The sequence below is a fragment of the Crocodylus siamensis genome, chromosome 2, assembly GCF_052110815.1.
Source record: "Crocodylus siamensis isolate JL-2025a chromosome 2, ASM5211081v1, whole genome shotgun sequence".
In the NCBI taxonomy this organism is placed as follows: domain Eukaryota; kingdom Metazoa; phylum Chordata; order Crocodylia; family Crocodylidae; genus Crocodylus; species Crocodylus siamensis.
The window spans coordinates 252,840,448-252,852,973 of NC_143396.1; the positions used below are offsets into that span (position 1 = coordinate 252,840,448).

General features: G+C 51.1%; 1 protein-coding gene across 8 annotated transcripts in view; it reads right to left on the bottom strand.

Annotated features, from left to right (window-relative positions):
* LTBP2 (latent transforming growth factor beta binding protein 2) overlaps positions 1-12,526 on the bottom strand; it is a 175,048-nt gene that overhangs the window by 91,529 nt on the left and 70,993 nt on the right. For all 8 annotated transcript variants that reach the window (XM_090033682.1, XM_090033679.1, XM_090033681.1 and 5 more), the window contains one exon: positions 7,348-7,588. In XM_090033682.1, coding sequence (XP_089889808.1) covers positions 7,348-7,588 — 241 coding nt within the window. The remainder of the gene's footprint in view (positions 1-7,347; positions 7,589-12,526) is intronic.

Here is a 12,526-nt window from a genome sequence, read left to right on the forward strand (position 1 = left end):
TATGCTGGTACACTTGCAGAGGATGGTGTCTGCTGAACTTCAGACTTAACTTGCATTCATGACATTCATAACAGGTGGCTGTAGCAATCTATCTTTTCTGCCCCTCCCAAGGTGTTCTTCCATAATTTCTCTGTATGAACCTCACCTGAGATAGAGGAGGACAGCTGGGAATTCAGAAATCTAAGCCAAGGTTCTGCCAGATGCTGTGTCTGCAATAACATTCTGTTGGTGGCTTCAGGATCCTCCATACTTGCTATCGCTGTCTCTAGGGACTGAGGTCACGTTCCTTGCTAGGCAAGCTGAGAGGTTTTCAAGAAAACAAACAAGTGGCATATTGTTGTGTTGTTCTCTCTTAACTCCGTTCCTGTTCATGGGCAGTGAGATGGGATTTGGGAGAATGAGAAGAGGTCATGGCTGGGGAAAACTCAAGAACAGAGATGTTTTTCTCATTTGGACCTGAAAGCAACTAAGATCCTGATCAGCCCAGTTTCTCCAAGGAAGCAGGTCACAATCTGCTCTGCCTGCCACTTTCACCATCTTACTCAATGGGGATACCTCCACCATTCATGGAAAGTCCTACTGGCTGAGGGAAAAGATAGCGTGGTTCAGATAGCATGGTTCAAGGAGGGTTTAGAAAAGATTAAAAGCATGCCTTTAAATCTGATTGAGCATTCAATGAATTGTTAATGTAGTGAGCAGTGCACAAGGGTGAGGTCCTTCTGGCTTAGTAAACTGGCTGCAGTATTCTCTTCCAGCTTGAGTTTTCCAGGACCTTTCTGTTCACTCCCACAGTAATACAACGTGGATGGTTCACTCTGCCTGGATTCATTTCTGTCAAACTCCAGCCTAGCTGCTGTGGAATCAAAGCATTTCTGGCAACTGTCGCTATTTGGGAACCAAGGCTTAGTAAAGTATGCAGGAGGCCCAAAGGTTATGGACTGTCCTAACGCTTTTTACACCACCTTCCTCTAAATCATGAGATAATATGGGCCTAGTTTCCTCTTTTTACCAGCACTCACTTTGTCTTGTCTGGATTTGCTTCCACCAGGTACTCGTCAGCATTTAGGCACCAGAGCAGCTGGGAAACATTGTCTTCAATAAATAAATTTGCCTTAATCAACTGCCTTCAGATTTCTGGCTTTCAGTCATTTGTACCCACCCAAAAAGACAACCTCCCAAGATGAGATTTTTAGAAATGTCCCCAACTCAGACCTCCCCTCTACTCCAGAATGGGCAACCAGGTGGCAGTCCCAGCCAAACTTGGAAACAAAAGTGCAAAGTGCTCAGAAAGGCAAACCTTAAGGACAAATGGCCACTCCCCACACAACTCTGGGCAGCACAGAGTCATGGCACATCAGAGATGGAAGGGGAACTGCATTTAAGGGTGCAACTATGAAGATAACTCCCAGGCAGGCATTCTCCAGTGTGTACACATTGCCACTGCCACCTCCTCCTCATTGCAGAGAGACACCTCAGAGAGCTCTACACTGCAGTAATCACCAAGGATCTGGGCTTTTTATTTCCCATGGAAAAACAGAGTAAGCCATGTATTTTAACAGAGGCAAACGCAGATGTCTCATTTTACCAAAGAAGCCCACGGATTTTGCAATGAGCTACCTGCAGGCTGGCAGAGTTCCAGCCTGCAGGGAGCTGAGAAGGAGCAGAAGTAAGGAGGTGCGACAGGGGGTACCACATGCATGTACATGCACATGGCCCCAGGCAGCCTGGAGAGCAGCTCCAGCAGGTAGGTGGGAGGGGGAAAGAGGGTCCTGTAGGGAGGGAGTTGGGCAGGGCAGGGGCTACTGCCCAGCCAGGCGGTGCTTGGGGCCCAGTGCTGGAATACGCAGCTGCAGGGCTACAGCTGGGAGCAGGATGGGGCTACAGGTGGCTTGTCCAGGGGAGGCGGGGAGGGCCAGCTCATCACTGCTGCATGCACTCCCAGGGGGAAAGGGGGACCTGTGCCCCCAGATCTGTATACAGGGCAGGTGCAGGTTGCAGGCTCGAGCTCCTATCCTGCTTCTCTCCCCGGGGCCTCCACAGAACAGTAAGCATGACCCGGAGCAGCGGGGCTGCACAGGGATGTCCTCACCACTGCAGGCTCCCTGCTACCCTGGCAATGCACCCCCTGTGCATGCTGCTGCTTTGAGGGGTGCAACCCCACACTGTTGCTCTCACTGCAGCCCTGTGCATAGGGGACACATTGCCAGAGCAGTATGCAGCTTGCAGTGGCAAGCAGCTTCTCTGCATGGCTCTGCTGCTCCCTGCCATACTGGGTTGCACCTGCCAAGCTGCAGAGGCCCTGGGGGAGGGAAGCAATGTGGAGCTTGAAGTGGTGAGCAGCTTCTCTGCATGGGTCTGCTGCTCCCTGCCACCCTGCTTCCCTCCCCATGGACCTCTGTAGCCTGGTGGGCAGGACCCAGAGTGGCAGGGAGCAGCGGGGCCGCATGGAGAAGCTGCTCACTGCTGTGACCTTCATGATGCCCTGGTGACATGCCTCCTGTGTGCGGGGCTGCAGTGAGGCAGCGGTGCAGAGTTGTGCCCTTCAAAACAATGGCACATGCAGGGGGTGCATTACCATGGCAGAAGGAAGCTCACAGCAGCAAGCAGCTTCTCTGCGCGGCCCCATTGCTCCCTGCTGCACTGGGTTGTGCCTACTGGGCTGTGGAGGCCCCAGGGGAGGGAAGCAGTGTGGGAGCCCAAGCCTGCAGCCTGCAACTGCCCCACGTACAGATCTGTGGGGTGCAGGTCTCCCCTGCCCCCTGAGAGTGCACGCAGTGGTAGGAAGCCAACCCACCTGTACCTTCAGCAGGCAGAAGTGGGGAGCCGGGGCAGGGAGCTGCAGACCAGGGTCCATAGCCCTGGCAGCTGGGGGCCCCCTCCAGCAGGGGCTGTGAGTGGGGGATAAGTGGCACTAGCAAGGCTGTGGAGGCTGTGGGAGGAGGGTAGCAAGAAGCACAAGCAGGGCCAGGGGGCTGTGGGTGGGGAATGAGAGGCACCAACGGGGGATGGCTGTGGGGGGCCTTTAATTTCAATCACATATTTTGGATTTTTTATTAGAGAATTTGTGATATTTTTTTTAGTGGCGTATTTGAAATTCTTTTTCAGGGAAAACCAGAATCCCTGGTAATCACCAACACAATGAACTTGGCCCAGACTATCTGCTGGCAAACCCTTTGCCCACTACATCCAAACTTACTTACAGAGTAGAGGTGCACAGATATATCAGTCCATATCAGATCAGCACCAATAAAATGAAAATTGACATTACTGGTAGTCAGCTTTTTTGGCTGGTGTAGCCAATAATGTCACCAATAAATGCTGTATGCATGCACACAGTTGCAGTATGCACGCAGCAGGAATGTAGCTCAGCAGCTTGGAGAGCAGCATTCTGCCAGTAAGTCTGTGAGGGAGGAGGGGCTTGGGGGTGCAGTTTGAGGCCCCCACAGTGAGGGAGGGAGTGAGGCTGGAGCAGGGGCTGCCCAGTCAGGGTGGGGCAGGATGTGGCACAGAGCTACAGGCAGCTCATCCAGAGGCCACAGAGGGTGGGGAGTGGGGTGGCTTCCCGCCACTGTGCTCATTCCAGGGAAGACATGGGGGGCATGTACCCCCCTGGATTTGTGTGGGGCAAGGGCAGGCTGCACCAGCCTCTTCCTTGCACCGGGCCTGGGTTGCAGCTGGGCTTGAGGTAGACAGCAATGGCAGAAGAAACACAGGAGGGGGCGGCTACAGGGTGGGCTATGGACACCCGAAAATTCTCCATAGCTGCCCTGTAACCCCCTCCTTCCAGCACCGCCCCTGTCCACCCTGAGCACAGCCCTAGTCCAGCCCATCCCCCCCAGGGGTGCGCCCTGCCCCTTCCCCCTTGCCCCCTGGATCAGCTGTCCATGGCTCTGCCCTGCACCCCACCCCGCCCTGCCTGGGTAGCACCTGCCTCTGCCCCAGCCCCACTCTCCCTCAGTGTGGGGACCTGAACCTGCACTTCTCCAAGCACTTTTTCTCCCCCATGCACCTTCTTCCCCACAGTCTTACCAACTGGACACTGTTCTCCAAGCTGCCAGACTGCATATTGGATATTGGATTGGTATTGGCAGATATGGCCGGTTAATAATCAGCCACAGGCATCAGCCAAAGCATCTTTATCAGTGCACCCCTATTACAAAGAAATGGTAACACATACATTTGACAAAATCTTGGCCTGGGACATTCTAGGAAGTGCTACCCTCACCCCTCAAAAATACAACAGAGGCAGTTATTTCAGGAAAATTAACATAAGTAGCTAGGAAGTGTATTGCTTCCCAAATACCCACAGAAGGAAAACCCTCCTGTTAAAGCATGACTTTAAGCCCAAGGTAGGGAACAGATTTCTGCTTGGCTCAGCCCAGGGGTAGGAAGCCCCCAGCACGGGTGCTAGAGTGTGGCACGTGAAAGCATTTTGCTTGGCACAAGTGCCTCAGGGAGGTTGGTGGGGAAAAAGCCAGGGCTGCACTGCCACAACAAGGACTGGGCCCCTTACAGCTCCCCTGCCATCCACCCCTGGAACACCAACATCTTACAAAGTGAGGTAACAGGTGTTTTTGGCACTCTGACCAAAAACGTTGCCAACCCCTGGCTTAGCCCATCTTAAAGCTGCTTTGAGGAAGCTGGGCTGTAGCCAATGAGCTATTTTTAATATGTGAGAAACAGACAAGGAACTGCAGTCATACTATATCATAGGTAGGCAAAATACAGCCCGTGGGCCATATCCGACTCATAGAGGGTCTTTCTTCAGCCCACAGCAGGGCCCTTGGTGCCGCCTGGCCCAGGCACTGTCCAGCTGTGGCGCATCCTGCTGCCCCCTGGGCACACAGAGGGGCTGACGCAGCTCTGTGGCTAGACTGGCTTTCTAGGCAGCCCAGGCAGTGGTGACTCCTTCTGGCTGCTGAGGCTGCTGGCCCCAGTCCCATAGTACTGGTGGGGACCTGTACACACAGCCCTGCTCTAGCCCACCCCACACCTTCTCCAGACTCGCCTGCCCAGGCTCGCTGTGGCAGCGGCAGCAGCTGGGAAGAAACTGTTGTTCAGCACGGTGGAAAAGCAGCCCCTTCTCCTTGCTGCTGCCAGGTCCATCCTGCTGGAGCCTGAGCCAGGCTGCTCTTTGCTGCCACTGCTGCCCTGCTGCGCAACCCAGAGGTGGCGGTGACAGCAACAGAGACACAGAGCAGACTAGCACGGGCTCCAGGCAGCTGCAGCAGGAATGGCCCAACAGCAGCAAGGGGAAGGGGCTGTTTTTTTTCCCATGCTGAGCAACAGTTTCTGCCTGGCTGCTTCTCAGTGCAGGTGAGACTGGAGCAGGCACAGGGTGGGCTGGGTCAAGGCTGTGCACACACTGGTACTGCAGGGCTGAAGCCAGCAGCAGCAGCAGCCAGCTGTGGAATTACCCCAGCCCCGCTGTGTGCCCAGGGGAAGGCAGGACATGCCATGGACAGGTAGTGCGGAGTGGGCTAGGACTGGGGCTGTGAGCTGGGTTCTCACTGATCCGCTCATGCTGGGGTGAATTTGGAATGGGCATGGGGCAAGGCTGGGGCTGCAGGCGGTTGGTGGTGGCAGAAAGACACAGCAGGGCATCCCAGCTCTGGGCTGTTGCAGGGCATATAATTATAATTTACCTCGCATATAATGAATTTTTGGTATAAAAAGGGTCATCACATAAGAGTGAATTCACACATGCAGAACCCACATAAAGTGAGGGAAATCTGTAATTTTTTTTCCAGTTCCAAGATGGAAAACTCCCTTCCCAAAAGGAGTTCTTCTGGGAGCAAGGGGAGGGACTTCTGGTGGCAAAGGTCAGGGATTAGGGGGCGGGATTTTCATTCCCAAGATTGTGACTGGGGGCAGGGCACCTGTCAAGGGGTGGGGCTACTCTTGCAGCCCTGGACAGTTCACCAAAACTTATTAAGCAGTCCTCCAGCCAAAATAATTGCCTGCCCCTGTACTATATTATACTCACTAAAAGAGGAACAGTCTCTTTTATATACAGTCCCAATTCACAGCAGGTATGTATCTGCCTAAAATAAACAGTCCTGTGTCAGATACCCACAGACTTATCTATATATAGAAGTCATGCCAAATACAACAGTATACGACAAAGGTGTGTAACAACTGCACCAGCTCTTTGGCTCCTAGGATATCAGATGAACCTAAGAAACACCTGGCTATATTCTCAATCAAGCAACTAGCTTTCCTCTTACCTGTATAATTGGACACTTCCAAACCTACTTGTGAGGTTTGCCTAGAAATAGTCCTATCATGAAATAGTTTTGTGTGCCGCTTTATTTAAAACACTATGCAGTTGTCTTTGCTAAGACCATTAATGCTGCTTCTTCCCTGGACAAAGGGGAAATGTTGCTGCTATGTGAGGTTCTTCCTTCAGCACTTATCACTACCTCACCCCAAGTCCCATTTATTCACACCAGGACACAGCACTGGGGACAAATCCAATCATCTCTTAGAAGGCATATGGGGCACACATCCCAGCACCAGTTCTCCCCTGCTGTCACAGCCACAAGGAGGAAACTGTGACTTGGAATGGAAACTAGAGGCACTGACAGATGTGCAACTCTCTACTGTAACTTGTGGTGCTTCACAGAAAGCACCATGAGTTACAGCGACCACCCCCACCCCACCTCCAACCCAACAGACATTCACTGTTTGGGGCATTGGTGTCTGTAGCCTCTCTCCCCTAGCCCCACACCATGCCCCTCCCAGCTCAGGATGGGAGTGGGAGAAGGGAGGGAGATCCAGTCTGGGGTCTGCCCAGCCTGCACTGGAGGGCCAGGTGGATTGGAGCCCCCAACTTGGAGCTCCCTCAGGGGTGGGGGGGCTCCAATCTACCTGCCCTGCCCTTCTCCAGTGCAGGCTGGGCAAACCCCAGACCAGAGCTCCCTCCTCTGTTCCTCTGCCTTCTTCCTCTCCCATCCTGAAGACAGCACTGGGCGGCAGGGCTGGGCTGATGCAGCGCAGACCTGCTTGCACGCAGAGACAAACCAAAGTTAATGAAGATGCTCTGCTTTGCAGCCCCTTCGTCTCAGCCCTCATTAAATGAGGGTTAATTTGTCATGTGATCGGGCACTTTTAAAGTGCTCTGCAGCCATGCACTTCTATCAGGGTATGGCTGTAAAATCACTTCTGTTAGCATCCTACATTTCCTCTCTGGAGAAGCAAAGCACACATCTCACACATGAAGCACTGAAGAGATCTTGGGGAGTGACACTTTGGGGCCTGGAGTGGAAGCTGGGTACGGCCCAGCCTCTGAGTCTATCTACATTTGTAAAGGAGACTGATTTCCTGTTGGCTACCAGGGTCACTTACCCAGTATGTGGTTGTTGTGGGATGGATGGATGGGCCCTTCTTGGCAAAACTTCTGCCTCTGTGCTGCTACTCCTCAGAAGAGAGCCTGTTGGAGGCTGGTGAGCGGTTCCAAAGCTGGGAGGATGGTATTCTTGTTCAGGAGCAATTTCTTCACATCTGGATCCCCGAAAGCCTGAGCGGCAGATACAGACCTGGGGCCGATTACAGGATCCCTTGTTCTGGCAGGGAGGGTCACAGACAGCTGAGGAGACATGGATTAGAGTGAACAGACATACATGGCGCAACAGCTAACAGGCTCTGTGCTACCCCTGGTGACCCTTCCGTGCAGTTGAGGAGTGGAATAATGCAGTATGCCCAGTTTTAGGCAATCTCCACCCTCCTTTTTCCTTCAGCTGCAAAGGACAGGGTCTGGAAGAGGATTAGCCTGACACTGTTCATGCACCTCTTGGCCTGGGCTGGTTTGGAACCAATGCCCTGGAGGTAAAAACTCCATACTATATAACTGAGCATCACTAGCACAGGTCAGTCACAATACAGAGAGAGATTCACGCTCTGACCTCAGCTCAACTGCTCCCAAATTACATTGATATAAGTCAAAGCAGAAATGGGGCCAGAGGCCTGCCCAAAAATGTGTCCAAAACCCTGATCCCCATGTGGAACTCATTGCAGAAACAGGGTCTCAGTTAAGCTGAGAACAATAGGAGGCAGTGATGGCATAAGGAGGGGCAGGAGAGAAGGATGAGGCTGACAACAATGTGCCTGAGCAGCCCCTGGGGAACTGTTTTATTTGGTTTCATTTTACTGTCTAATTTTATTGCTATATTTCATTGTTATATCGTTATAGCTCCCCTTGCCCCGATCCCCCAGAGCTGTCCTGTCCTCTCTGGAACATTCCAGCGCTCCCTCTGCCAGCTCACTCTGAAGTCACCATGCTCAAATTCCTCACCACTTACAGGGACTTACAGTTCATTAACTTCATGCCAAAATCACTCTCAGGGCCCGTGTGTGTTCCTAATTACAGCACATCAGCTTCAGCCCGAGTTCTGGAAGGAAAGTGCCATTAGCTACATGCCAGGCCCTGACACGTCCCAAGCTAACAGGCATCAAATTGGGCTTCTAAATCCAGTTAGTAACAGCCAAGAAATTGCTTTGGCAGGCCCCGGCTGGTTGCTTTTCATCGGGAAACAGAGCAAGCAGGGTCGACTGTTAGAGGGGCACCAAATGTGTGGTGCTCCCTTCAACATAAAGAAGCCCTGACTTAGAGAAGCCCCTCCAGAGATTTGGATCTTGGAGCTCAGGGAACCTGTTTGGAAAATGCAAGAAGCAACCTCTGCCTTGACCCGAGGCTCAACCAGCTGGGACCTTTTTTGGAGGAGCTGAAATAAGCAAGGAGCGCTTCTGCCTCATCACGATCAGACAGCGCAGGTCCTCTGGAAGCTAATGCAGGCTGAGGTTCCAGCCATGTTCCGAGTTAGCCTCTTATTTAACAAACCCTCCTCTTCCTCTTCAAGGGCTCCCATTCAACACCAATCACTGCTGGATCTGAGTGTCTATGCACCACTCAAGGCACACAGACAATGAAGGCATTCACAGCTCTGACCGTGCCATTTCCACATACACCTCTCTCCAAAACTCAAAGGAAAAAGACTTGCTGAGGCTCTAAAGCCATGTGAAAAAAAGCACCCCCTCCACTCCCCTTAATGAAAATGACCTGTCACAAGTGTTATGGTGCAGAGAGGCATAGATCTCAGAGACACGCAGGCCCCAAACCACTTAGGGCTTCAGAGGTTAAAGCCAAGACTTTAAATTACACCACTCAAAGTGAATCAATGCCCTGTACAGATCCCACAGCAAAGACAGGGCCCCTGTCAGGCAGGAATTACCAGTCCCAGTAAAAACCAGAAATCGGGGGGGGGGACACAACATCATTTAGAAATATTAAAATGGGACTTAAAATCCATGTCCCTGGCTCACAACCAAGGCCAGCCACACAAACTGCAGGGTCAAGGACAAAGTAAAACATGGGGCACCCTTAACAGTGGACAGTTGACAGCCTGCTGAAATATTACTGCCAGAAAGAAATACCACACAATACTAAACACTACTTCAGCATGCAAATATATTTTACCCAATTAATTACATGTACAAAATGTTCACATGCTGCATTACCCCAGAGCTTAAGAGAAGGATTGTCAAACTCTGTTTCAATATGCAGGGCCCCACATGACTATCATTTGCCCCAGCCTAAAGCTGGCTCTGCTCCCAGCAAACACACAAGGACCTCCATCTTTTTCACCTAGCCTTGGCATGAAGCCTGCCATTTCAAACACCGTGCTGAAACACTGCAGTAGTTTGCCGAAGCCAAGACCCCAGCACAAGGATCCCAGCACTTCCAATGGTCTCGCCACAAACAGTGATGATCAGATCAGCTCTAGACTAAGCCACTTTCATAGGAGCCCAACAATCAGGGAGCTGGTTTTACAGGGGTCCCTGGGTTGCTGAAATCAAAGAGGGGAAGGAGTAGAGTGGGATCCCATTCTCTTCAGGCAGACTGGCGGAAGACCTGCCCTAGCTGGAATTTTCCAGCTCTTGGATCTATTCCCTCCCAAGCTTCCCCTGCAGGCTTAGAAAAGAACTTGAAAGCACTCTTAAAACAAAGTGGTTTTCCCTCAGTCTAGATACGCAACACAGGAATCATCCAAGAGCAGTGCTGCCAATTCCAAGTGTATGAAAATCATGAGTCAGGCCCCCAAAAACCAGTAAGATGGACTTCAAAAAATCTCAAGGTTAAGAAAAAAAATACTGGATTCTTTCTCTCTGCCTCTTGGTTTCTGAGTCCCCTGGTTATACTCAGGTTGTGCTTTCAAGCTTTTCTCTACAACTTTCTCTAGAAGGTTACTCTTTGTAAATGAAAGCGAAGCTTCTCATGTAATCACTTGGCTCCAGGAGCTGGAGCTTCAAATGTCTCAGGACTTACAATAAAAGTGTGAGACTTGGCAAACACAGCAATAGTATTAATGAAAGTAATGGCAGTGACAGAACAGCAGTAGCCAGAGGTTTCCTCAGAGATCAAGCCCCTGTTGTGTTCACCACTTCCAGAATATAAATCAATGATGACTATACTTTTTGGCAGGTATGAGCACAAGTTAAACCCGGGGGCCCTTCCCTTAAGTGCCATTCTGATCCTACTCCTGGGCTAGAGACAGACAAAGCCTGAGCCTGAGTTGATTCAATCTTTGCAGGTTAATCTAACCTGGCTAGGCTAAATTAGTTTGTAACTACACAAACATCCCAGACATGCAGGCACATGCCTGCAGTGGCTCAGACTAGAAGGCAGGGGGGGGCTACAGCAGTCCTCCCTTCCCTTCCACAGTACTAAGCTGAGGGAGGCGTGGCCAGGCCCTAGCAGGATGCTCCGATTAGACCAGCAGGGAATTGATAACAGTGTTTATAATCCCAATAAGAAAACGACAGAGGGACATTTCCAGCTACCTGTTTATTCCGTCTGTTGATTCTTCCTGTTGACTCAGGACAGACCATAGCCAGCATGTGGTCTGATAGCTAATACACAGACACCTCTCTGCAAGGCAGAGGGAAGGGGGAAATTCCTGCTTAGCAGGGAGTGGTAAAGGGGGAGGGCAGGGGGAGCAACCTACAGTCTCTGTGGAGCTGCAGGCAGGGAGCAGAGGGGAGGGGCCAGCTCTGCTGTGGAGCAGGGAGCCCTGCCCAACACAGCTCAGCCCAGCCCAGAGAGCATGCTGGGGGTGTCTGGCAGCAAGGGGCCTGGGACAGACATCACATAAACTAGTTTGACACAAATCAGTTAAGTCTGATACTACATTCAACCAGGTTTATCTCAAATTAGTTTCAGCCATTTTCAAACTGGTTTACGTGCACTGAACAGCTGTTCTGTTATAGGTTTAAACCAGTTTCTGATCACTTAAACTGGTTTATGTGTAATGTCTGTCCCTAGCCCCAGAGGCAAACCTGACAGAGTTTGCCACCCTGGGGTGCCAGAACAGACCAGGGCTCAGGGACAGGACACTTCTGCAAAAGCCAGGTTAACTCTTCCCTGTCCTTGCAACTGCTGCAATCTTATATGGAGACTTGGTGAACAAGGATCCAAAGTCCTAAATTCAGTGGCGGCTGCAGGGGCAGGGAAGGGTTAACCTGGCTCTCACCAGGGAGACCTGACACCTCCTCTGTCCAGCTCTTCCACACAGCTGGAAGCACATGCCTGTCTCCATGTCAGCACCTCCTGTTATTGAGTGCCCAGGGCTAATGTGCCACACAGAATCTGCCCATGCCATCTGTGGCATGGATGCTGTGAGTTGGCCACCCCGATATAAATCCTGGCTAGAGAGCTAACACAGGAGACTGGCTCCTCAACATGAGCATCCAGATTGAGAACACAGGACTAGAAAGGACCTCACTAGCCCCACACTTATACATGTATGCCATTAGAACTTCTGGTGGCATATCCCACAATCCTTTGTAGTACAATAAGCTGAAGTTCCCTACTGTTCTCTCCCTGTGAATTATGGGAGAATCTGTCTAGCCTTCCTGGCACTGAGGTGGAATTATGGTGACAGCACTTGAGTAATGTAATCTGCCTCTAACCACAAAGTGGACAGGTTACAACTTAGAGCGAAAGTGGAACCCAGGCTCTCTTAACCCAGCAATTCTCAGCCAGGTATACCATAAAACCCTTGGGTTTTGTGAGATCCTCTTAAGAGTACCATGTTATATTAGCACTGTTAGGTGTGCAAGCACCTACACATGATTGACAAGATAAACCTAGAGATTTCAAATAGGAGTCCAGGGTCAAAAACATTCTAACCAGCTGTGGTCAAGGTCTTTGCAACAGACAAATTGCTCCAGTATTTTTCCATCCTCAAAACATGAGTGAAAGCAAAGAACTGGTATTTTCCAGGGGGTACCTTGAGTCTAAAAGGTTGAGAACTACTGCTCTAATATATTCTTCCAGCCAGATACGCTATCCCACATGGAAAGCACCACTCACTCCTCATGAATGAGATGGGAGTGGGGTGTGGACAGACAGGAGAGTTGGGGACAGCACATGAGCTGTGCCATGAGTTAACATTGCAGTGAAAACATATGCAGAGAGAAAGTGTCTGTCCCCCAGAGTGCTCGCATTCTAGGAAGAGAGGACAAATAT